General features: G+C 43.2%; 1 protein-coding gene and 1 long non-coding RNA gene across 2 annotated transcripts in view; one reads left to right on the top strand and one right to left on the bottom strand.

Moving 5' to 3' along the window:
- Positions 1-25397, top strand: part of LOC311010493 — a 315498-nt gene that overhangs the window by 80621 nt on the left and 209480 nt on the right. The window lies entirely within an intron of this gene.
- kdm2aa (lysine (K)-specific demethylase 2Aa) overlaps positions 564-25397 on the bottom strand; it is a 67778-nt gene continuing 42944 nt past the window's right edge. The window contains exons 13-26 of the mRNA XM_084004949.1: positions 21294-21421; positions 20272-20395; positions 20064-20192; positions 19708-19791; positions 19178-19432; positions 11598-11633; positions 11285-11390; positions 10020-10649; positions 9724-9880; positions 4550-4801; positions 3257-3420; positions 2598-2744; positions 2099-2317; positions 564-1663 (exon numbers count right to left, since the gene is read on the bottom strand). Coding sequence (XP_083861075.1) covers positions 1482-1663; positions 2099-2317; positions 2598-2744; positions 3257-3420; positions 4550-4801; positions 9724-9880; positions 10020-10649; positions 11285-11390; positions 11598-11633; positions 19178-19432; positions 19708-19791; positions 20064-20192; positions 20272-20395; positions 21294-21421 — 2613 coding nt within the window. The 3' untranslated portion in view covers positions 564-1481. The remainder of the gene's footprint in view (positions 1664-2098; positions 2318-2597; positions 2745-3256; positions 3421-4549; positions 4802-9723; positions 9881-10019; positions 10650-11284; positions 11391-11597; positions 11634-19177; positions 19433-19707; positions 19792-20063; positions 20193-20271; positions 20396-21293; positions 21422-25397) is intronic.

Raw genomic sequence — 25397 nt, 5'->3', positions numbered from 1 at the left:
CTACATAAACTAAACCTAAACTATGAATTTCTTATGACATACCATCCCAATTATTACCTTTCATAAGTTACTATACTGACTTTTTCCACATTCTAGAGGCATTTCTGCCAAAACCGTGGGGTTAATAATACTTTGTATGTCTTTATGTAGGAAACTTAATACTTTTGTTCAATTGCATTTTATCAAGTTTTCATGCCTAAAAATGTAGTGGTTGAGACAAAATCAATAATACATCTATACACAAGGAATTCACATTCAAGGTTTGTTCACCTGTTCATTTTTTTCCAAAAAATAAAGAGGAGCTCCGTCCTGGATCAGTCTGTACACGGTGAAGGTGGCTTCATATTTAGTCAAACTTCTGGTTGAACATTGAATAATGTTTGTTTTCCAGCAATGATGGACAATATGAAGATGAAGCTCCGACAAGTCACTAAATGATTCTGACATTTAGGAAAAAAATGATTATATCGATATGAAGTTTGCGTATCGATTCAAGGAGAAACTGCTGGCTTTGTTCCATCGACAGTTTAAAAAAAAAAAGAAAAGAAAAGAGATTGTTATTTATTCAGATGTTGGCCCAGGAGATTTGTCTTTCAAGGTTTCTGACAGCCAGTTCCAGGTTTGGTGATCTTCATGTTTTGAACAACCTCCACAGTATGTTGAGTGTACACATTGTTGTTATTTTCTGAAAGCTGACCATGTAACAGGATAGAGACTAAGCCCCGACCCTTCTTGCGTTCCCCATGGGACCTTAGTTTGGAACAAAGTTACTGGAAGACAACAGCGAGACAAATTTTTGTAAAACATTTTTTAATCCTGTTTGAATTGTAAATTACTTGCACGTATGACGTTTTGTCAATTTAAAAGATAATTTTACACGTCACCAGTCATATTTTATAGTATAACTGTGGAAGATACATAATTTAAAGGCTTTCCACCCAAGGTCTGTCTCTCTCTGAAGCTACAATGTCGGTGTGTTGGGTACCAGGATGCAACGTTACTCACACTAACATCAGGTCTCGCTCCTTTCACTTCCTGCTGGATAAAACTCATCAGCTAAGATAACGTTACATTAGTGATGGAACGAAGCTAAGTTAGCTAGCTAGCTAGCTAGCAAGACAAGCTTACAACCGTGTTGGAGACGTACCTGGTGAGAGACGAGAGATGTAGTTCACAGAGTCGTTTCACACTAAACTAAATATCATATTGTAGATAATACAACAAACTGAAGATTGACTTGCAAAGTGATCTTTGTGTGACAAACATCATTCATGGTACAATTCAAACAGGATCAAATCATTACTTGTCTCTCACCATTGACTACTGTACATATCCTTTCTGAAATGAGGTCCTGTGGGGAACACAGGAAGGGGCGGGGTTTAGCCTATATCCCCTTTCACACAGGCAGGACTGTTGCACCATTATTCCTGTTCTGTATAAAAGGTAAAACACTGAATGGGTGCTGAAACAAAGCGTTGGTGCTAATCCAGGCGCTGGATGAGCTTCTCCTCCATCATACAGTAGAGAGCAAAATGGGACAAGTCAGAGATGAAGGCGTCGCAGGCCCGTCTGCTGATGCTCTTACAGCCTCGGAGGTCCAGCAGAGTCAGAGAGGACAGACGCTTTAGGTAGGAAAGACAGCCGTCTGTCAGCTCACTACAACCTGGACATACAGACACAGACAGACATCAGGAAATGCTTTTGACCAACAGCATGGTAAAAAAAATAGCAAATAAAAAATGTATTTTGCAGTAAATCGAGGTAAATACGATGGTCGGGGAAAAAATTGATACATCATAACATTGTGATATTTTGCGTGGCAATATTGTATTGATACATTTTGGTAACAACTGCTTTTTCAGTCCACTAGATGGAGTTTTTTTCTGCGCGGTGAGTAAAGTGAGCGACTAACAGTGTGTTGGTCAGTGAGATGAACATTTTTTATTAGATAAAACAGATGTTGGCAAACTGCATGATTTGCAGTTGAAAAAAGGTCATAAGTAATAATAAAATAATGTTATTGCTTGCAAAATGTTAAAAATGTCAATAAGATGGTATTGACTGGCAGACATTGTTGATGAGGTAAAAGGTCACCGACCTGCCAGTGTCAGTTCAGTGAGACTGTTGCGGCTGTGAGTCCCGGCTGCTGCCAGCAGGGCGATGGAAGAGTCCGTTATGTCCTTGCAGTGAGCTAGGTCCAGTCTCTCCAGCTGGGGCATGTGGCGCTGGAGCACCCTCAGGGTGGACTCACTGACGTCCAGACCGGACAGACGCAGCGTCGCCATGTTCCTCAGTCTGCTGCGAGACGACTCAGAGCCTACAGATGCAGAGATGGAGGACATGGTCACTGGAGCCAGAGAGATTAATGTGGAGGTATAGGATTCACACAGATAGCCATAACCACAACACCAGAGCTGCAGCAATGCACTTTTGGGGATTTCGTGGCCATGCTCGACTTTGATACGGTGAAAACACAATGAAAACGTTCACCAGGAAAACACCAGCTCTCCAGTGCGGAGCTGCATTCCATGAAACACCCAAAGCCCCAAGTGTAGTATCGCTGAGCCACGAAGGCTCTTGTTTCTGCCGCTACTGACCCGGTGGGGTGATGATCTCTTTAATTTGGGCATCTTTGAGGCCTTCACACCAGCGCAGGTCCAGCAGCCGCAGGTAGGGCAGAGTGGGAGAGACCAACGCTGACAGACAGGACCAGGATAGACCAGTCAACCTCAACTCCCTCAGACCTGAATACACACAGAAAGTCAGAGAGACGTGGTGTGATGAGACATGTAGGGACAGGGGGGTCTGTGTGTGTGTGTGTGTGTGTGTGTGTGTGTGTGTGTGTGTGTGTGGTGACATGTGCATTTGATCTGTTTATGGAAGACTCTTACTATTCTAAGACTGTAAAGTATCGATCATTTATATCCACCATTGAGAATCTTGGTTACAAATGCCAGCTTATTGTGCTGGTGTTTGGTAGCCTAGGGCATGTGCATAGGCTGGCGAGGACTACGTGGGGGCTTTCTAGAACAACAGCCAAACAGCTAGTAAAGTACTGTTCAATTTCTTCTATCAAAGGAAGCATGTTTATCTGGAAACTGAGACTTTTCTTGTATCCCTGAAACAGTTTAACAATCTGCTGATCTGTTTTATCCTGTTGGATCATTCAAAATATTTGATTCTTAATGAAACCTGACTCGAAATGCGGAATTAAATAAAGTACATAAAATGTGCGTGTGTGTATGTGTCTGTGTACCTGGGAGTCTGGTGAGCAGACAGTTGAGCTGTCTCTTGGCCAGGGGGGTCCAGGACAGGTCCAGGGAGTTGGGCTGGCGTTTAATGATGCCTGCCAGGGCCTGGTTACTGAGCGGGCTGCACCGACTCACATCCACGTGGCTCCAGAGACGCTTGTCACAGCTCCTGCATACGACAGTCAGGTATGACTGGTTTATTCACAAGAGTGCAAGTTGCTGGTCACCACAACAACATCGAGTCTGATGCATGGTGAACAGTGTTGGGCAAGTTACTTCAAAAGCGTAATGCATTATTTATTACTTGTTACTGTCATTTCAAAGTAATTAGTTACATTACAATATTACTGTCTTTGAATTGTAAGGCATTACACTACTTTAACATTACTTTTGCATTACTTTTCGCCAAAATAAAAGGAAATATGGATTTTTTGTTCTCAATAGATCTCCTTGTGTTCAATGCAACTCATTACACAGCAGGATGTGAGGTTTTTCGCTTCAAAATAAAAGAACGACAAACGGAAAACGACTCGTTAAGTGATATTAGATATTGTGTTCATGAATGGGATTCGGGGATGAAATAACAGGGCCATTTTTCATTCCAGATTTGCCGTTCGTCTTTTTTAATGACCTTGAAGGCGCTGTATGCTGCGAAATTACCTGAAAGCCTACCTGAGACATTTAGGGGAGCTCTAAAACACTGTTCATTAACGCTCTGACAGCGTCTGACGCTCGCGTTTTGAAGTAAACCTACTGTTTTAAACACGCAACTATGACGCGGACATAAAAGCGGTCCAAAACCGACGGGGAGAATCGGAGCCTCCGCCTCCTCGCCACCGCCCCTCAGCTGTTGATCCTCGGTGTGCCGGGTCGGCTGCGCTCTGACCGACCGGGAGCCGCTCCGTGAGTCGGTGTCCAGCTCATGGAGCCTGCTAACAGCGATTTATTAACATATAGTGTAGAGTTACACAGACCGGCTTTCACACTTTTCCTAAAGTGGAGCGTATGCCCATCTCGCGATCGCGAATGTAGAGTCAATTGATTTCGGGTTTAAAATGCATTGTAACGCGCGTTACTGAGATTTGTACCGAGTAAAATATTACCAGTTTTTCTTTTGTAATGCCTTACATTACCGCGTTACAGCAAAACATAATGCATTACAGTAATGCATTACTTTTGTAACGCGTTACTCCCAACACTGATGGTGAAAATGCCCTTTGTGTTTGGTGTCAACACAGAATTCAACTTAAAGAGACACTGTATGTTGAGTTAATTGTAAAAGTAAAAGAGTGACATACCACTTGTACCAGGCCTTGCAGACAGTCATGCAGGCCAGCAGCTCGGCTCTGTCCAAGTACCTGAACACGGACACCCACACCTCCTTCTCCCCTCCTTTCTCGTTGCCCACATCCTTAAAGGACGGCAGAGACAGCAGGGATGGAGGAGACAGGGAGGAGGGCGCATGAGTCGCAGCAGCTTCCTCTTCCTCTGAAGAAGTTGCTGAGTGATCCTTAGTGCCTCTGTCACCATGGTTACCCCGCAGACGTGGCCTACGAGATCACAAATATCATACAGCGTTTGGGTTACTGATGCCCACAGTAATTATTGCTTTTTCAGAAAACTGTATTCTAGTCAAGGTGGAAAAGTGTGAGGCATCCTTTTACATGAAGTAAGCTTCTTTCGGTTTAACCTGCTCCTGAAACCACTTCACCTACACATACATGTGCATCAATATTAGGTGTCAAATCCTACGCAGTTCACAATTTCATAATGTCATTTAAAGGCCTGTGTGAGCCTTGAACGCAGTTTTTTATTGATGTTCATCACAGAAACACCTTGTTCACAAATAGGGATGCAAGGATACGATATTGTGCTGATGTTATTGTACTCTTACTCATAAAACTACAGATACAACTGCATCCAATACCACTAAGGCTTAATAAGATAATAATAATAAAACTGTGACAACTTTGTTGTGGGTTTACATCATATTGCTCAGATCATTCAATAGGTCTTTATCCACAAATGCACAACTGGTTTTCATGTTTGCGCTGTTGTCTAGTTTCTTGTTGTAAATCAAATAAAACAAACCAGCTGGGCTGGTTTAACCAACTCACTTCATTGTGGTATGGCCGACCCTGGGTAATACTGACCACGATTCACACCTCTGGCTCGGATGAAATCAACAGTTCGGAAAACGACTTACAACCCAACGCTTCCTGATGCAAATTACATTGAAAAGTCCTGAAACTATACCCTGTGTTTGTGTCCTGTAACTTCACTCTAAATTTTGTCACAAACACGTGCCTTTTTTTTATCATGAATGATACGCCATTTGTATAAATGGATGGGTCCAGTCCACATGACCCTGCCCAGCACTGCAAAAATGTAATTGGCTGTTGGCCATCAGCCCCATCTCCAGGAAGTCCTCAGTGGTGGTAAAAGAGTGAATATGGCCAGTTGAGCAACATCTGTAATGTCTGTGTATCCAGCCGATAGTCTGCTAATTATTGTTGCTTATTAGGACAATGGGACCCCCAGTGGACGAATAGGGAGAGCAGCAGTGCATATTATTGAAAAAGACATCCAGTGGACGAGATTGGTTCTGGCCCACATTGCTTGACAAGTCCACTTAAAGCTGTATTCTACGATTTGAAAGGTTTGAAGATTTCCGAGAGTTTGCGGGCGGCGGCGTCTCTGGAAACTCGCCGCTCCACGCCGGCATTACACGGCTTCTTACATAGACAATGAATGGGAACATTCCCTCCGCTATGAACTCAGGCAGGACGCCGTTTAGTTTCCCGGTGTGTCCGGGACTTCCACAACATGTACAAAGCAGTAATAGTGTTTATTACGGCCACAAATTATGAAATATTAGCGGTGTAAATGCAGCGGGAGCTGGTCGGATTTCTCTCTCACCCCGACTGCTGTACTTCCCCGATCCCAAACTGCTCGGCGATCGCTCGCCATAATCCCCTCCCCCCCCGTCCTCCCCACTGACGCTGCAGCCTCAGCCAAAATCACGTGAGAGCCCTGCTCCGTACCTGAACTGCTCTGGGCCCGGTTTCCCGAAGCCTTCTTAACGCTACGTCATTCGTAACCCCTACTTAGAGTTCCTACTTAACATTTTGCGTGTTTCCTGAAACGTTCTTTGCTACGAATCTCTTTCGTACGTCATACGTTGGTAAGAGTGGTCTGGAGCACTCTTAGAGCCTTCTTAGCTCTACCATAGTGATGTTTCAGCTCCTGACGCAAGTCGCCGCCACTGTACAGTAACCCAGAAATCCCCGCTGCGCATGGAACTGCACATTGCCAGTGTTTCTGCCAAGAGTTTCATCAATGGTTTTAAGTCATTCATGAAGAAAATAAAAATAAAACGCGCATGCATTTAATCACAAGGCTAAGCTTTACCTCAACCTCAGAAGTAGCCTAGGTATATTACAGTGTCATTTAATCAGCCCATTATTCCTAGTCAATGTCAAGGCATGCACAATCCTGCAAGCAATTTGGGAAATTGGCACATCGTCAAACAATTAAAAAATGTAATAAATGGACGCCGGTGACGCTTGTGAACGGTGGCAAAACTGTGGCAGCGATACAACGCATCCTCGTGCTGAACCAAAGACGTCGCCATCCTCAGAGCCGTTTAGTTGTAATACATAATTTCATAAGGATCAACTTCAATCCCATGGATATATTGACCGACGCGGCTATATTGCATAAGTTTCGACTACAACGGCAACAAATACGCATGTAATTAAGGATGTAATTGGCTCAATCTCCTCCGCTGTTTCTATATTTATTATATCTTTTTTTTAAATCAGTATAGGCTATGGTAGTATGTTCGACCATGGTTTAATAAATGTTTAGGCCTAGAAGGATTTCTAGCAATGTTTTATTCTCAAACACTGCAATAGCCTACGTTTTATAATATAGTGCTGTCATGCACATGCGCATGAAATGGAAAATCGAACTCTGAGCAATCAATTTCAGCACTTTCTTTCTGGACAGCGCCATGTACGTACGACGTAAGGAGTGTTTCTTAAGAACACTCCTAAGAGACCGTTCGGGAACCACGACTATAGAGGTAAACAACTTTGGTAAGTCATAACGTAGGAGTCTTCGTAGCGCGCTAAGAGTGGACGTTATCGGGAAACCGGGCCCAGGGCAACAAGCGTCTTGTCCACTCGTAGTTTCAAACGCGGAAGTGAGTCGGGACGAGACGTGAGCAGAGGGGTATTCCACCAAACTCGCTAATTAAAGCGGCTCTTACCTGGTTAAGCCTGGTTAGAACTAACGCCAACTTCCACTTGCGGCTAAACCCATTCCATTAACGCATTTCAGCCGCGCCTTGTTGAGGCTTATTCAAGCCAGGTTAAAGTTGTCGTGTGTTACGCCGTTCACGGGACATGAAGCCAGACCAGAACCGTGAATCGAGAAAATGGCAGAAAAGACCAGAGCAAAAACTATTGATGGAACTGTACGAGGAGTACAAACCCATCATAACCAAAGAAGGGAATACTGTAGTGATAAATAAAAATCGTGAGGCTGCTTGGGCAAGAATTGCCGAGCGATTAAATACGGAAGTACCGTTAAGAGTAACATGTTCTAATATAACACTGACAACAATTTCTCGAACGTGACGATAGTGTAGAGGTAACGCGCAGGCTTTGCACGCGGCCGGCCAGGGTTCAATTCCCGACTATGGAACTTTGTAAAACTTCTTTCTTTGGCCGGAACTCTCTCTCTCTCTCTTTCTGTCTTTTTTTTAGATGGGCCTAGTAAATGCATCGTCATTGACCAACTCATTTATCTCAACAATTCAATGAACACATTTAATTAACTTATTAATGAACTCACCTGAAAGGAATTTATGTGGATGAAAATTGCAAGCAGCAATGCCTTTGTCATTGGGATCTATATCATGCTATTAATAATAACATATTTATGCCTATCATGTTTTTGCAAGTTATATTTGGGTTCTGGGGAAATTGTATGACATATTTATCATAGTTAAGGTAAAATGTTGGTCTAATTCTCTGATCTAAAGACAATAATACAGGCAAAAAAAAAAAAAAAAAACACATGAGATGTCCTCGCCGGGATGTGAACCTGCGATGCCCACATCCGAGGGCAGGAGCATCATCACTCACCCAACTGGGGGATTTAGATAATGATATGGCCAGTCGGTCTTAAACAAAATAAACGATTTATTCATATTTTTTTAATTGCAAGCATGTATTTTTAGACGCTTGATGAAAATATAGTCTGTTTGTACTTCATATATGTAATTTTGGTAATTTTTGGTCTTTCACGTGATGAAATCACGAGGACTAGGCTTGGCAGAACCTTCTGCTGGTACAGTTGTTTCCGACAGACGGACTTCTCTGAAACCCCCGCTAAAGTAAGCCTGATGTTTAGCCTGCCCCAGAGCAGGCTAGTTTGGTCGGATAAATTCCCATGGTTACTTAGCGGAGAGTGCCTCAAGTCACATTGATGGAACGCAACTCTCGCTAAAGGTAGCGGGGCTTATCGAAATTAGCCCGGCTTTGCGCTTAGCGAGTTTGATGGAATACCCCTCTGGAGCAGGAGAGTGAGCGAGGATTGGATCAGAACATTTAGCCAATAATAGCCAGGCGGACCGGATGGCTACTATTGGCTAAAGTTTGGCTCAAGTGAAAAATCGTAGACTCCATCTTTAAGTACAGTAACAATCCCAAAAGGTTGGGAAAGCTTGATGTGCACTACTGTAGGAGAACATGTTTATTTGGTATTTTTGTTATTTTTCTATTTAAGTTATACTATAATTTATTATTACAAATGGAAAGAGTGACTGAAACTATAAACAAAGAGACCATTTTTTTTATAACCTACAGTGATAATTTAATTTGATCAAATAGGTCTATACCTTTTCACAAGTTGCTCATGTCTTACCGAATAAGTTATCATTAAAAATGGAAGAATTTCACAGATTACTCAGTTGTTTGGTCTTTATTTTAAAGAACGTCATATTGGTAACTGGTACCGTTTCAAAGAATCAGTGTCTGCATGGTATTCTATAAAAAAAGAAAAGAAAAAAGTATCGATTTCGGAACAGTTTAGGAACCGGCATCGGTTTACAGGAATCAAAATCGAACCGGAATTGAAATATTTCAAATGATACCCAACCCTATTTGTTAGTAGTATATATTAATGATGATGAACAGGGTTGTTTAGGTTCCTTTTAAAAGTAGGGGTGGGAATCACCAGAACCCCGACGATATGATCTTATGGTGGCCAGTAGAGAGAATGCAAGTTTAAGACACTTCAGCATTGGCTTCACTTTTCAGAACCGATCGTTGCTGCCTGGTCCAAGTGGACGTTTGTGCTAAATTTGCTGGTGTCAAGATATGAGGAGAATGGGATGGACATATTCTAAAATGGGTAACAGTAGTCTGGTATTAAAGTCGTCTGATCATGTGTTGAGCTTTACCTGCCAGGTCCTCTTGGGGTTACATTGTCAGCAGAGGCATCAGTGCCCCTGAGTCGTGAAGATTTAGACAGCGCCGTCTTCCTCTGGATGAAGCCCTGCTGAGTGACGGCAGCGGTCCTCAGACCCATGGCTGCTTCCAGCTTTGGAACGATGGAGCCTGAGCAGAGACATGTCTCTGTTGGACTTTAACTCATTCGTGTTTTACTTTACAGCATAATTGTGGAAAGAGAATACATACAACACTTTAGATCAAATGAAATCAATTATACTGTAGCTGTTGGAATTGATAGTCTCACCAGAGTGTCTCTTGGCCTTGTGGGGGCGCTGTAGGGTGACAGTCAGGTAGGAGCCACTCAGCAGGTCATCGTTCAGGTCAGACACCAGGAGGACTGGGGGTTCTGGATCTGAATCCCAGCGCCCTTCCTCTTCCATCTCCTCCTCCTCCTCCTCTTCTTCCTCTTCATCTTCCAGCGTGTCCATCTCCTCATCTTCAGGGTCAAACTCCTGCTCATCGCTGTCCTCATCTTCATCATCTTCATCGTCATCATCATCATCATTCCTGCGCCTCCTCTTACGTCGACGATGCAATCGTTCTCTCTCTCCTTCTTCGCTATCCTCCTCTTCCTCCTCTTCGTCCTCGTCGTCGTCGTCATCATCGTCGTCAGACTCCTCGGAGTCGTCTCCTCTTCGCTGCATCCGGGAGCCTCCCCTCAGCCTCACCCCTCGCCCCCTCCGTCCAACCTCCCTCATGCCCATCCCGCGCTTTAGCTTGTGCATGGAGGAGGATCCAGGAGTCATTAGTCCTCCTCTGCTTCCTCTGTGGGCCGAGCCTCCTCTCAGCAGGCCTCTCCTGTTGGCACTAAAGCCCCTCCTAGAAGAGTGGCCCCCCCCTCGGGCATGGAGCCCCATCTTTCTTCTCTGAGAGGCTGCGGTGACAGGACAAGTGAGCATTCACAATCACACCAAAAAACTGGATGATGACATTTAGACATTTACATTTAGGTCATTTAGCAGACGCTTTTGTCCAAAGCGACTTACAATAAGTACATTTGTCAAAAGAAGGAAACAAAGAAACCACAACGTATCATTGCCGATAAAGTAAGAGCTAAAAAAAGAACAAGTGTTAGATCCTCGTCTGAGAAGTAGTAGCTGTTCAGCAAAATATACCTTCGGAGTAACAGTGCTATGATCAAAGTGCTATAAGGTTAGGTTTTTTTTTTTTTTTTTTAACAGACAAAATAACTGGTGGGCAGTCGGCAATGAAAATGTGGTTCAGGTAGACATGGGACGATATGAAAATTGATTTAGATTATCCTGGACAAAATAAATGTGATTCACAATATTATCCTAATAATCATCAAAATATGTTTAAAACTGTTAAAATGGCAGCAAACATACTGGACTCCTTTTAGCTTCCATTTTGTTAAGAAACAAATTACAAGGACAAATAAAGAAATAGCAACATTGTGTCGGTCTGTACTGACATGATAATTCCATGATAATATATAATCCCACATCACCCCACCGCTAGGTTCAGGTTCATCTTCAAACGCAGACCAACCTTCTTCTTCGTCATCACTGGCAGAGTCGTATCCGTCGCGGCTGTGTCTCTGTCGGCGGTAAATCTTAGCCATGCGAGCGTCCAGCAGGGAGGAAGATTTCCGCTTCTGGACATGCAGGGAAAGGAGGAGAAGGGGGGAAGGGTGGAAGGAACATAAATAAAGACACAAAATGATGAAGATTATTAGGACAGTGTGGGGATACGAAAACCATCAACCAAAAACATCATACATGGAAAGGGGAATGGTCAGAGACTGTAAATTGAGAGTATATAGAAATAAACACGTCAAAGTAGAGAAGTCACACACACTCACCGCTGGAAGGCATTCACCTTTGTCTCCTTTAGACTGCTGTGGGAAAAGGGAAAAAAGTAAATATCAGAAGTGACTTAAGAAACTGACAGAAAAAATCTCCAAAAGCTGCCCTTTGAATTTTAGCTGATGGTTGTAATTTTAAATAAAAAACTAATTTGGACAATTTCCAAATCCACAATTTGTGAAGCATAATATATTTTCATTGCTGCCAGAGTGGAAAAGCCTATCATGAAACAGTACAGGTCCCTATAGAAAGATGTGGAAAAATGGATATGCCTCATATACTCGTACACTTTTGTACAGCAGATCACAACACACACTGAAGAGAAAGAACCTGAAATAATGTAGTGTAATCTTTGATGCCACTAAATATCCAAACCCATCAGAGGAACTCATCATGCCTCTACAATGTACCAAATACAAACCACTAACATAATACAAGTCGATATATCTCACACCATTTCATCAAATTTCAACCGTCTCAAAAACAGAAAGTGTTGTTCAAAAAGTTCAACTAATGATGTTAACTATTTAAGTGCTCTTAATTAAAAAGTCACACTGGAATTCCAAAAAGTCCAGTATTCATATGCCCAGATTACAACTTGTCACATATCAAAGTATTTTTTAGTATTTCAGTGAGCGCATGTTTGAAACAAGCATGCTGTAAAATAGTGATAAGGTCAGTATTAGATTATTCTGGACTTGGCTGTAATCAGAGAAAAGCCTCTTAAAACAATATATTTTTATATTCGATAAGAAGCACAATAACTATATTTCACAACAGCATTACCCCGTTAAAGGTTCTCTTACTATGTTAAGAATAGGGCTGGGTATAACCCAAATCATGTAGGTCTGACTTTGTATCAAACAACTTTGAGGAAAACTGTGATAGTGTAGCAGCTAGCCGTCCCTCGGCAAACCCCGAGCAGCCGGGAGGCTGGGTGAATGTCCGAAGGAGGCATAGTTCTAAACCGAAGCCCACGGTTAACCACCATGTTCACGTGTCCAATCGATTTTCCCCACTCAGCGACACACCCGCTGAGAAGCCAACTCTGGTCATTGGTAGCTCCATAGTGAGACACGTGAAAATAGCGACACCAGCGACCATAGTCAAATGTGTCCCAGGGGCCAGAGCGGGCGACATCGAAGCTCAATTGAAACTGCTGGCTAAGGATAAACGTAAATACAGTAAGATTGTTATTCACGTCGGCGTTAATGACACCCGATTACGCCAATCGGAAGTCACTAAAATTAATGTTGGCTCGGTGTGTGAATATGCAAAAACGATGTCGGACTCCGTAGTTTTCTCTGGTCCCCTGCCAAACTTTACTAGCGATGACATGTATAGCCACATGTCATCTTTCCACCGCTGGCTGTCGAGGTGGTGTCCAGATAACGATGTGGGCTTCGTTAATAATTGGCAGCCTTTCTGGGGAAAACCTGGTCTGATCAGGAGAGATGGCATCCACCCCACTTTGGATGGAGCTGCTCTCCTATCTAGAAACATCACTGATCTCATTGGTAGTCCTAGAACATGACAAACCAGTGTTGAGAGCAGGAAGCAGAGTTGCAGTCTTACACACCTCTCTGCGCCTCCTTTAGAGCAGTCACCCACCCAAAACCAAAACCAAATAAGAACGGTGTCTGTCCCCCGACCAACCAAATTAATCAGGTCAAACAGAAGAGAGTTTTCACATGAAAACCTAATAAAAATTAGCACTTCCGATGTAGTAAAACAAAATAAGAGAATTACATGTGGACTCTTAAACATTAGATCTCTCTCATCCAAAGCAGTATTAGTCAACGACTTAATATCAGATAATCATATTGATTTATTCTGCCTGACTGAAACCTGGCTGCGTGATGAAGACTATGTTTGCTTAAACGAAGCTAGTCCTCCCAGCCATATTAATACTCATATCTCGAGGCAGCAGACGTGGAGGAGGAGTTGCAGCCATTTTTGATTCAAGCCTGTCAATCAATCCTACGCCAAAACTAAATTATAACTCATTTGAGAGTCTGATTCTCAGCCTTTCGCACCCAAACTGGAAAACAATGCAGCCAATTCTGTTTGTTATTGTGTATCGTGCTCCTGGTCCATACTCTGAATTCCTATCTGAATTCTCTGAGTTGCTATCAAGTTTAGTCCTTAAATCAGATAAAGTAATCATTGTGGCGGATTTTAATGTCCATGTGGACGTTGTAAATGACAGCCTTAGTGTAGCATTTACTTCCTTAATAGATTCTATTGGCTTCAGTCAGAGTGTACAGAAACCGACTCACTGTCATAGCCACACTCTCGACCTCGTCTTATCTTATGGTGTTGAAATCGAAAACTTAATAATCTTTCCTCAAAATTCTTCTTTATCTGACCATTACTTGATAACCTTTGAATTATTGTTGCTGGACTTCACTCCTCTAGGAAAAAGCTACTACTATCGGTGTCTATCAGATAGAGCAGTAGCTAAGTTTAAGGAAGTAATTCCGCCAGTCTTGAGTTCACTTCCATGTCTTAATGAAACGGAGGACTTTTATGTTAATCTTAGTCCCTCCCAGATCAATTCTCTTATAGATGAATCTGGAAGCCTACTGCGAACGACTCTCGACTCTGTTGCTCCGTTAAAACAGAAAACTATAAAGCATAGGAAGTTAGCTCCCTGGTATAACTCCCAAACTCGTAAATTAAAACAAAAACTGCGCAAACTTGAAACCATCTGGCGCTCCACCAAACTAGAAGAATCCCGCCTAGTTTGGCAGGACTGTCTTAAAACGTATAAGAAGGCTCTCTGTAATGCCAGAGCAGCCTACTACTCATCTTTAATAGAGGAAAATAAAAACAACCCTAGATTTCTTTTCAGTACTGTAGCCAGGCTGACAAAGAGTCACAGCTCTACTGAGCCATGCATTCCTAGAGATCTTAGTAGTAACGACTTTATGAACTTTTTTAATGATAAAATTCTAGCAATCCGCGACAAAATTACTTGCATCTTGCCTTCAATTGGAACCACGTTACCCTCAAACTCAGGAGTTTTAGAACTAGCATTAAGACCTGATATATATTTAGACTGCTTTTCTCCAATCAACCTAAACCAACTAACGTCAATGATCTCTTCTTCTAAACCTTCAACCTGTCTCCTAGACCCGATACCAACCAGGCTACTGAAAGAAGTCTTACCCTTAGTTAGCGCGTCGCTATTAGATATGATCAATGTGTCTTTATTAACAGGCTATGTGCCACAGTCATTTAAAGTAGCTCTAATTAAACCTCTTCTTAAGAAGCCTACTCTAGATCCAGGGGTTTTATCAAACTACAGACCAATATCAAATCTTCCTTTTCTCTCTAAGATCCTTGAGAAAGTAGTCGCCAATCAACTGTGTGACTTTCTCAACAATAACAGTCTACTTGAGGACTTCCAGTCAGGATTTAGAGTACATCATAGTACAGAGACAGCTCTGGTAAAAATTACAAATGACCTTCTTATTGCTTCTGACAAAGGACTGGTTTCTGTACTTGTTCTGCTAGATCTTAGTGCTGCATTTGACACCATTAACCATGAGATTCTAATATGTAGACTGGAAAAATGTATTGGCATCAAAGGAAACGCATTAAGCTGGTTTAAGTCCTATTTATCCAATCGATCTCAGTTTGTGCATGTCAATGAAAAATCCTCCAGGCACACTGAAGTTAAATACGGTGTTCCTCAAGGTTCTGTGCTCGGACCAATTCTTTTCAACTTATATATGCTTCCTTTAGGCAAAATTATTAGAGGACACTCTATAAACTTCCATTGTTATGCTGATGATACTCAGTTATATCTATCGATCAAGCCTGAAGAAACCAATCAGCTAGTTAAACTCCAGGCATGTGTGGATGACATAAAATCCTGGATGACCTGCAATTTCCTGATGTTAAACTCCGATAAAACGGAAGTTATTGTACTTGGGCCTAAACTCCCCCGAAGCTTGCTGTCTAAAGATATAGCGACTATTGATGGGATTGCCATCGCCTCAAATGCTACTGTAAGAAACCTTGGAGTTATCTTTGATCAGGACCTGTCCTTTGACTCGCATATTAAACAAACCACGAGGACAGCCTACTTTCACCTGCGTAACATTACTAAAATTAGGCCAATGCTGTCTCAAAAAGATGCAGAAAAACTCGTCCATGCATTTGTTACCTCAAGGCTGGACTATTGTAATTCTTTATTATCAGGCTGCTCTAATAAATCTCTTAAATCTCTCCAGCTGGTCCAGAATGCTGCAGCTCGTGTTCTGACTAAAACCAGAAGAAGGGATCACATTTCTCCTGTATTAGCTTCTCTGCACTGGCTCCCAGTAAAATCCAGAATAGAATTTAAAATCCTTCTCCTCACTTACAAGGCTCTTAATGGACAGGCACCATCATATCTTAAAGAGCTCATTAAACCCTACTGTCCTCCTAGAGCACTACGCTCTCAGAATAAAGGGTTACTTGTAGTTCCTAAAGTCTCCAAAATTAGAACAGGGGCCAGAGCTTTCAGCCATCAAGCTCCTCTTCTGTGGAACCGTCTTCCGGTTCGTGAGGCAGACACTGTTCCCACATTTAAGAGTAGGCTTAAAACCTTTCTCTTTGACACCGCTTATAGCTAGGGCTGGCTCAGGTTTGCCCTGACTGCTGGGGGATTATAGTGGCACACTGAGTCTCTCTCTCTCTCTCTCTCTGGTCCAGCAGAGTCCACTGAGGTCCTTACAGATGCAGACTGCTAACTGGCCTGATGCTGGAAACACCACATTGTAGCTCCACCTGCCCGCTCTGTGACTGCTCAACTACTCCTGCTTTCTGGTCTACGGCGACGTGGTTGGGATGGATCCATCTCGGCGTGGCTGTGCCTGCTGCCATGGACTACTACTGTTGTTACTATTGCTTCTGTTAATACCACCACTACTGTTAATGCTACTACTACCATACTACCAACACCAAATGCAGTTGGAACCCAAGGGCCTGGGCTGCACGAGATTTCTGCCTAAAAGCCTATTAAGGCAGTTTTTTCTCGCCACTGTCGCTGTAACGCTTGCCCCTGGGTGATGTTGGGAATTTGAAATTGTGTTGACTCTTGAAATTTTGAGCGTATTCTAGTCCTGCTCAATGTGTTAAGTGTCCTGAGATGACTTCTGTTGTGATTTGACACTATAAATAAAATAAAATTGAATTGAAGATGGGCTCATGTGGATTTCAATAGGGACTGATAACGTATCGCTGCTAAAAATTAATGGGTTGTAATGCAAACTTCTGCTCGCGCTTATTTGCTCAGCGGCTCTCCCGCCACAGTGACAGCAACTAAAACAAAACAACTTAACAGGCTGTCAGGTGTCATTGTCTCATAGCAGAGAAACAACTCAGGGCTCAAACTAATTCTGCATTATGTCGAGTTGTACTTTTTATGCACTTTATATTGTAGGACTTGCACAGGGATAGTATAACTGTTTCCCTCATTTTTGCGCTGTGCATGGGTGGTGAGTCGCAGTGCTGCATACTTTGTTAATATCCTGTTTGTAGCTCTTAATTAAATAAATCATTTCATTTCAAGTATTTACTTGTTAACGACTTGTTTTTGTTAACATAACATACATTGAGTTCCAATCAATCCTGTATCAATCCTGTTTTCTTTATTACATTTTTTAATACAATTATTAAAAATGATTATTATAATTGATCATTTTCATCGTACGTTTCCCTCGTGTTGGTCCGCGAAAATGTTGCCTGACATGGTACCGATCCGTGGCGTGAAAAAAATTGGGGACTACTGGTCTAGATGACCTTATTCAAGTGTTGATGGTGCAGCTACAGTGTTGACATAGCCTAGCACCCATCAATCCAGACTCCATTCAGAAAACAAGCATTTTAAAAGGTCCTCCCTCTTTAGCCCCATCTTGCGCGAGAGATGCAAATAAACACAAATGATTCCATGGGCAAACCTACACGATTAAGTGGAAGACTGATGTGTCCAGTAAACATAATACATTTATGAAAGTACTGATAACCACTTATACAAAGTGAAAATTGGCCTATAAATATTGTGTCCAGGCTACATCATTGTGTCCAATATGATGGGATGAGAAAAAGAATTTAAAAATGACAGCACAGAAACCAATCTGAGCCCAAACAGATTTTAGCCAAACCAAACAGCTAACAGTCTGAGAGAAAAGGCACCACTCTTGTGTAAACTATGAAAACAGAAGTCATTCTCTCAGTAACGAGATCATTTTAATTAGGGATGCATCGAATATTCGGCCACCGAAAATGTATTACTTAAAGGAGTCATCACCTGGTTTTATACGTATCCAGCCCCCCTTGGATCGCTTTGGATCAATTCGTAAAACTTATTAAAAAAAAAAAAAAAATTTTTAATCAAACATTGAGCTTGTTCTGACCCTTTTTCGTACCGCGATTTTATCACGCGAGATTACGCGCGAGGTTTTGACTGGTCCGGATGTGCATTGTATAATATGTAATGAGGCGCGCGTTGATTCGCCGCAGGAAGGACAGAGCCGGGGGGGCTTGCCTGCATGCAGACTCCAAAACATAATGGCGGCGCTTCGGCGATTTCAGGTAGCGGACGGGGCGGGGTTGGGTGGTGAAAGAGGGGTGGGCTTATGCAAGTAGCCGCCACGGTGACGTCACCGAAGGCGCAGAATCAAAATCTCGTGCTTTAGGAATGCACACCCTTGTGTGCTATTCCTGTTCGGAAAAAGAGCAGAAGCGAAAAAACGGCGCCACTTTCAAACTCCAGCCTTTCAGGCAAGTTTCAACTGAGGTCAAACACAGATATGCATGTTTTAACAAGAGAAATTGCGATTTCCAGGTGATGACTCCTTTAAATTATTATTTTATTATTTACTTTTATCACGAAACACGGCCGAAACAGCAAGTTGTGATGACGCAAACAAAAACCGCGGCCAGCGCACGCTTGTCTGGATAAGCGCGAACATGTCTGCGGTGTGGACGTTTCGCTGAGATCTATTTGAATCCTCTGCACTTCCTCGGGACTGTGCTTGATCCGTGTTATAAAGACCATTACTTGGATGTGGGATTAAAGCAGCGCGCATGAGAAATGATCCAGGCGCGATGGATGCGGAGACCCCGCTTGGAGAGGGAGAAGCGCACAGCGCAGGAGAGCAGAGTCTCTCTGCGCCAGATGAGGGGCATGCACCCTCGTTTTCTGACATGTTTGATGAGACATCAAACATTTTATTTAGATTTTTATTATATACTGTGCATTGTTGTAATGTCAGTGCTAAATAAATATTTTCAGACTTTTGTAATTGATTTATTCTTTGAATTGCAATGCCTTGATTTTAGTGAGGTTAGTCCACAGTCATAGCCATAAATGCAATGGTACTAATAATTGGAATATTAATTTCTTTCGGTGTTTCGGTTTTCAGCCCTGGTTTCCTCATTCTCGGTTTCGGCCAAGAATTTTCATTTCGGTGAATCCCTAATTTTAATAGTAAAATTTACATCAACTCTTGAAAGGTGGAATGGAAAAAGAGGGGTGACAACAGACGGGTGAATGTACTCAAGAGAAGGCGGCACCTCTCACCAGTCTCGAGCTGATTGGCTGAGAAGGCAGAGGGGCCGCCACCAATAGAAGTGACGCTGAGGAGGAGGAAGAGCAGGAAGGAAGAGGAGTAGTAGGATGGAAGAAACCACATCGGACCACCTCCCCATCCAGCTGGTTGCCCACGGGACCCCCTATGGTAGCAGAGGGCCCGGGGCCCAGTCTGAGAACCAGGGGGCCATGGGGACGGATGTGCTGCTGGTGGCCGGCAGCCAACGACTCATCGCTGCCTGATGACTGACGGAGTTAAATCAAACTCAAACAGAATAAAGCAACCAATAAACAAAAAGAAAAACAAACAGACACACGAAACCCATTAGCTTTGACACCCTGCAACTAAGTGTGTGTGAACGGCGGGCTAAAAGACTGAGTGCAAGAGAGCAAAAGTGTTGGCAAAGAGACTCGGTGGTGTGTGTGTGTGCGCGCATGTAGCAGTGTACACAATATACACACGGACACAAGAAGTAGGAAACCCTGAGACTCTGTGTGTTTGCTGATAAGACATTCAGTACCTCAGGGTCAGTGATCCCTTGGACACACTTTGGACACTCCCAGCAACTAGGCAGGTCTTTATTAACCACTCCATCACCCTGAACCTGCAAGGCAGAAGCACACATACCATGAGTAGGACTGATGAGATAAAGGAAGAAGAGAGGAAATTAATGGAAAACGTACAAATAAACAAGACTCAAACCTGTTTACACCTGGTAACAGTACTTATTGTTTACTTAATGATTATTATTATTACATGTCTATAATAGCAGACAGTAGAGTGATTGGTTAGTTCACATGTCCTCGGGGCAACAGATCATAAATGTTGCACACAGTAAATATGGGACACTGTATAGTAAACAGGGACCAACTGTACCGTGAGGCAGGCAGGATGGACTATCTGAGCACAGTTGGAACATTCCATCAAAGTGAGAGAGGGGTCTCCGGTTTCCTCTTGATTGGGCTCCTTGCAGATCTCACATACAGCAGACAGAGGAAGGCCAGGCTGGGGGAGACGGAGGTAGAAATTACCAAGAGACATTCAGCACTAACTTAAATGGATAACTTTTAAAAAAATTACTTACAGAGAGACACTGTCGTAGCACACAGGTCTGCTTGAGTTTCCCTGGTCCTCCAAACTTCTTCATATCTCTGCAGAAGTTACAGTCTCCACACTCTGGTCTCATACAGGCTTCACAGCGCTTACACCTGCAGGGAAGGAAAACGTCACAGCAAGAATATAACTGAAGATGGTTAAATCATACAATTGCACAATTACATTCATTATAAAAGGCTTAAAATTGTATGAATGGGTATTGGCTCCAAGCAACTGATATTTGCTGAGCTAAATTGACTAATGGTGTGTTCACAAGAAATGCAAAGGAAATATTTGTGCAACGTGATTGCATACAAAGTCAATGTTTAGACACAAATTGGAAATAAGTGGACTGTCTATGCTACAAACAAGGTCGCTGTCCTATTTATGTCTGGATTACCTTATTTGGAGTGTTGATGGAGCAGCTACAACGTTAGCATAGCCTAGCGCCATCAAGCCAGACTACATTCAGAAAACAAGCTTTTTAAAAAAGGTATTAACTTGTCTTCTTGCAGATAGACCTAACAAAGCATGACTTCAGACTTGTTGAAAATCCGCATCATCATGCATTTCTGCATCCTTTTTATCCGTTTATTACAAAAATTAAATGACACCAAAAAAGTGTATTTTGGGTTCATCCAGCTGTGGTCAAGCAGTGGACATGTGTTTTACTAGAAACATTGAATACAGCTGGAGATCTAGCGATCAAACTCATGCAAGTAACAATACTAATAAAATTTGCTTCGTGTTTGCTGGATACAGATAATACATCATAATACAAAAATGAAAGCAGTGTGACAAAAACAACATCCAAGCAGACCTTTATCTTTCTTTATCACACACACACACACACACACACACACACACACACACACACACACACACACACACACACACACACACACACACACACACACACACACACACACACACACACACACACACACACACACACACACACACACACACACACACACACACACACACACACACACACACACACACACACACCTGACCCTGCGCCGTCTCAACACCGACATGGAGGACGCTGGTTTCTGTGGTCGTGGGATGATAGGAGTGGAGGACAATTTAGGACGAGGTGGTGGTGGTGGAGGAGGAGGCGGCTGGTACCATGACGGCTGGTGGAGAGGAGCAGGACAGTAAAGAAGAGGAAAAATGTAATAAACACAAGTACAACAGCCAGCATTTGTTATGAACACTGTTTAATTAGTAGTATTAGCAGTATAGATACTTGAAAAACTATTGCAATACCCTGCCGTTAACAAGGGTACAATACTCCACTTTAATAGTACTGGTACTTTATGTATGACTGTTTTTAACGAGAGACCTTCCTATGAGTTGCGTGGATGTGCAACAGCAGAACAGTGATGTGTTTGCCACTCTGCTAGAGGACTGAATGGATCCACAAGAGCAGCCGGTTTTAACTTTGTAGTAGTCAAAACAAGTGTCAGGATATAGCTCAAGACAAGGAACATAACAACATAGCTCTAATTACCAACCAAATGTGCTGATGTAATTAGTACTTATCAAACACATAATCCACCAAATAACACGTATAGAGTCTATTTGACCGTGTTTCAATTGGACAAAAAGGAAAACAGTCCGACGGTGAGTGTAACATTCTCTTCACAAATGCAGCTTTGGGCGGCCGGTGGAGCAGTGGTTAGGGCAGCCGCCCCATGTACAGAGGCTAAATGTCCTTGACGCCCAGGTTCGACTCCCGCCCGGGACACATTTCCCACATGTCATCTCCCTCTCTCTCCCCCCACTTTCACACTGTCTGAAAAATTAATAAAAGGCTTCAATGGCGCACTAGTCAAAAAATAATCTTTACAAATGCCGCTTCAACTCAACACTGAGCTTGATACAGATATTGTGGCGTCTTCCTCGTATTAGCAGTTTATTATCATGTTGTGTGTTTTTGTTTTGGAAGCCCCTCTCTATCTCCCGTGCTGCTACCATACTCCACCTGAATTGTTACCGATGCGCCAGTGGAGCAATTTTATGAAAAAAGGCTGTTTAATGCAATATCTGACTGCAAATATGAAGTATTCACTCAGCATTAGGGGTGTGAATCTTTGGCTTCACAGCGATTCGATTAACGATACAGTAGTTGGCGATTCGATTCAAGGACGATTTTTTTGTTGTAACGATTCGATTCTGTAAACCACGATTCGATTCAGTAACCAAAATTCTATATCCATTAAATAAACATGCAATAATGCGAGTGAGACTATTTGTATTCTTCTGAAAGCTGAAAAAATAACATTTATTCTATAAAAAAGTAAACCTGCATAATATTTTATGCTGAATACAAAAATGTAATTAAAATATGCTCTGTTATTTTTTAACATTTTCAGTAGACTACATGCTGGCAGGGGAGAGAGTGTCTTAAACGTATTAAAACATTAATCATAAGTAAGAATCACGATTAATCCGATTAAATGCATTTATATCGATTATTGGTGAAGCCAAATTATTCATTCTATTTATTTATTGTAGCAGATCGATTTAGTAGAATCTATAGGACTGACAATCGATTCATCGATTAATCGAATGAATCGTTACACCTCTACTCAGCATCCAAATAATTGAAATCAGGTTTTCCAATCACTTCCATGGCCACAGGTGTATAAAAGCAAGCATCTAGGCATGCAGACTGTTTCTACAAACGTGTGAAAGAATGGGTCGCTCTCAGGAGCTCAGTGAATTCCAGCGTGGTACTGTGATCGGATGCCACCTGTGCAACAAGTCCAGTCGTGAAATGTCCTCACTCCTAAATATTCCGCAGTCAACTGTCAGTGGTATAATAACAAAGTGGAAGCGATTGGGAACGACAGCAACTCAGCCAAGAAGTGGTAGACCACGTAAAATGACGGAGCGGGATCAGCGGATGCTGAGGCACATAGTGCACAGAGGTCACCAACTTTCTGTAGAGTCGATCTCTACAGATCTCCAAACTTCATGTGGCCTTCAGATTAGCTCAAGAACAGTGTAGAGAGCTCCATGGAATGGGTTTCCAGACGCGTTCTCTGAAGGGGCGAATCACACTTCTCCATCTGGCAATCTGATGGACGAGTCTGGGTTTGGCAGTTGCCAGGACAACAGTACTTGTCTGACTGCATTGTGCCACGTGTAAAGTTTGGTGGAGGGGAATTATGGTGTGGGGTTGTTTTTCAGGAGCTTAGTTCCAGTGAAAGGAACTCTGAATGCTTCAGCGTACCAAGAGATGTTGGACAGTTCCATGCTCCCAACTTTGTGGAAACAGTTTGGGGATGGACCCTTCCTGTTCCAACATGACTGTGCACCAGTGCACAAACCAAGGTCCATAAAGACATGGATGAGAGAGTTTGGTGTGGATGAACTTGACTGGCCTGCACAGAGTCCTGACCTAAACCCGATAGAACACCTTTGGGATGAATTATAGTGGAGACTGAAAGCCAGGCCTTCCCGTATACACCCTCTATGGTAGAGGCAGAGTTGGAAGCTGTTGGAGGATCATTGTCAATTTCCCTGGTGGAAGTCACTGAGGTATTCAAAGCCCCGGGGATTGATGAGATCCGTCCAGAAATGCTAAAGGCTTTAGTGGTGGAGGGGCCGTCTTGGATGACATGTCTCTTCAACATTGCGTGGAAGTCAGGGACAGTGCCTAAGGAGTGGCAGACTCTGTAGAGTGTGTACCAATTACAGGGATATAACACTAATCAGCCTCCCTGGTAAAATGTATTCTAAAAAAGGTGCAGGAAAGGAGGGTTCAGCCGATAGTCGAACCTCTGATTGAAGAGGAATGCTGGTTCCGTCCTGGCCGTGGAACAACGGACCAGCTCTTTACTCTTGCGAGCATCCTGGAAGGGGGCCTTGGAATATGCCCAGTCTACATGTGTTTTGTGGACTTGGAGAAGGCGTATGACCGGGCTCCCCGGGATATTTTGTGGGAGGTGCTGCGGGAGTATGGGGTGAGGAGGTTGATTCTTAGGCCCATCCAATCTCTGTACTCCCAAAGCGATAGCTGTGTTCTGGTACTCGGCAGTAAGTCGAACTTGTTTCCAGTGGGGGTTGGCCTCCGCCAGGGCTGCGCTTTGTCACCAATCCTGTTTGTGATATTCATGGACAGGATATCAAGGCATAGTCGGGGGGAGGAGGGTTTGCAGTTTGGTGTGCTGCGGATCGCATCGCTGCTTTTTGCAGATGATGTGGTCCTGCTGGCATCATCGGTCTGACCTCCAGCACTTACTGGATCGATTCGCAGCCAAATGTGAAGCGGTCGGGATGAGGATCAGCACCTCTAAATCCGAGACCATGGTGCTCAGCAGGAAACCGGTGGATTGCCTGCTCCGGGTAGGGAATGAGTCATTCCCCCAAAGTGAAGGAGTTTAAGAACCTCAGGGTCTTGTTCGCGATTGAGGGGACAATAGAACGTTAGATTGGCCGGTCAACCTTCGTTCCTATCCCCACCTATGGTCAGAACTAGATCGCAAGTACAAGCGGCCGAAATGAGTTTCCTCAAGAGGGTGGCTGGCATCTCCCTTGAAGATAGGGTGAGAAACTCAGTCATCCGTGAGGGACTCGGAGTAGAGCCGCTGCTCCTTTGCATCGAAAGGAGACAGCTGAGTTGGTTCAGGCATCTGGTAAGGATGCCCCCTGGGCGCCTCCCTAGGCAGGTGTTTCAGGCGCGACCAGCTGGGAGGAGGCCACGGGAAAGACCCAGGACTAGGTGGAGAGATTATATCTCCACACTGGCCTGGGAACGCTTCAGGATCCCCCAGTCAGAGTTGTGGCCCGGGAAAGGGAAGTTTGGGTCCCCTGTTAAAGCTGCTGTCCCCGCGACCCGACACCAGATAAGCGGTAGACGATGAGAGAATGAGACAAAAAAACAATTCAAGAAGTAAAATCATCAATATAGAAATGTCATGATATTTCCTTCCTTCCCTGATTTTTGTTTTTTGTTATTTTTGTTCAGGAGAGTTACTGAGGTTGGGAGGAAGGATAGCTTATAGCTGCAAAGGGTGGACCGACGTGATAATAAACCCGATGGATTGATGTCACTTAAGTTCATATGCGAGTCAAGGAAGGTGAGCGAATACTTTTGGCAAT

The sequence above is a fragment of the Eutrigla gurnardus genome (genome assembly GCF_963514095.1).
Source record: "Eutrigla gurnardus genome assembly, chromosome: 3".
NCBI lineage: Eukaryota > Metazoa > Chordata > Actinopteri > Perciformes > Triglidae > Eutrigla > Eutrigla gurnardus.
This window is presented reverse-complemented; position numbering and strand designations above follow the sequence as displayed.